This window comes from Bison bison, unplaced genomic scaffold (assembly GCF_000754665.1).
Source record: "Bison bison bison isolate TAMUID 2011002044 unplaced genomic scaffold, Bison_UMD1.0 scf7180017864080, whole genome shotgun sequence".
Lineage (NCBI taxonomy): Eukaryota > Metazoa > Chordata > Mammalia > Artiodactyla > Bovidae > Bison > Bison bison.
This window is the reverse complement of record NW_011494652.1, coordinates 3,240,591-3,241,381: the sequence shown is the minus strand read 5'-3', so window position 1 is coordinate 3,241,381 and position 791 is coordinate 3,240,591. Positions and strand designations below refer to the sequence as shown.

The window sequence follows — 791 nt, the reverse complement described above, 5'->3', positions numbered from 1 at the left end:
CCTGCTTACTGGAGCAGAGGCAGAAAGGGCCCCTCTGTCGTGAGGGCTCCTTTCCAGAATCTTCCGGCCAGCCGTGGCACCTGAATTTGGACCCGTTGTGTGTGGTCTGACCACACGCGGGTGGCCCCGGAGCAGGAAGTGTGGGCCCCGGCCTTTGGACCCGTGGAGTCTCTTCCCTGCCGCTTTCCAGGCATCCCGCCTGCTGGGCTGCTCTCTGGGCCCCGAGCGTGGCTGGTTCGTGCCTTTTGACCAGTTTCGGTTCCTTTTCCAGGATTCTGAGCTTCACCATTTTCTTGATCCTGGCTTTGGCCTTCGTCGAGACCCCTTCCTCGCTCACGCGCACCTCGGACGTGCGCTACCGCCCGGCCCCCTGGGAGCCGCCCTGCGGCCTGACTGAGGGCGTCGAGGCGCTCTGCCTGCTGGTCTTCGCAGCCGACGTCTCTGTGAAGGTGAGGGGCCAGCTCGTCCACCTTGCCCTCCCGCCCGGCCACAGCTTCCCGGGTTCATCCTTCCCCCTCCTGGAGCCTGTCCCAACCGTGCACTTTGACCCGCGGGCACAGACCTGCCTCTTGGACGGCCCTCCCCCTCCAAGACCATTGATGGGGGTCGGTGGAGCCACGGGGGTGCGCAGCCTCACGGGACCCGGGGAGGGCACGGCTGAGGGTCCACAGTGTCGCCCTGGGGAGAGACCCCTGCTGATCAAGTGGGCCCTGGAGGGGTCTCTTCACAGCCCTCACTGCCCCCGCTGTCCGGGGAGAAGCCCAAGGGGAGGGGCTGGTGAGGGGCGGGGC

The 791-nt window shown here is 67.0% G+C and overlaps 1 protein-coding gene across 1 annotated transcript in view; it reads left to right on the top strand.

The window, feature by feature from the left end:
- The window catches only part of TPCN2 (two pore segment channel 2), a 32,053-nt gene that overhangs the window by 5,534 nt on the left and 25,728 nt on the right, over positions 1–791 (top strand). The window contains exon 4 of the mRNA XM_010837651.1: positions 272–449. Coding sequence (XP_010835953.1) covers positions 272–449 — 178 coding nt within the window. The remainder of the gene's footprint in view (positions 1–271; positions 450–791) is intronic.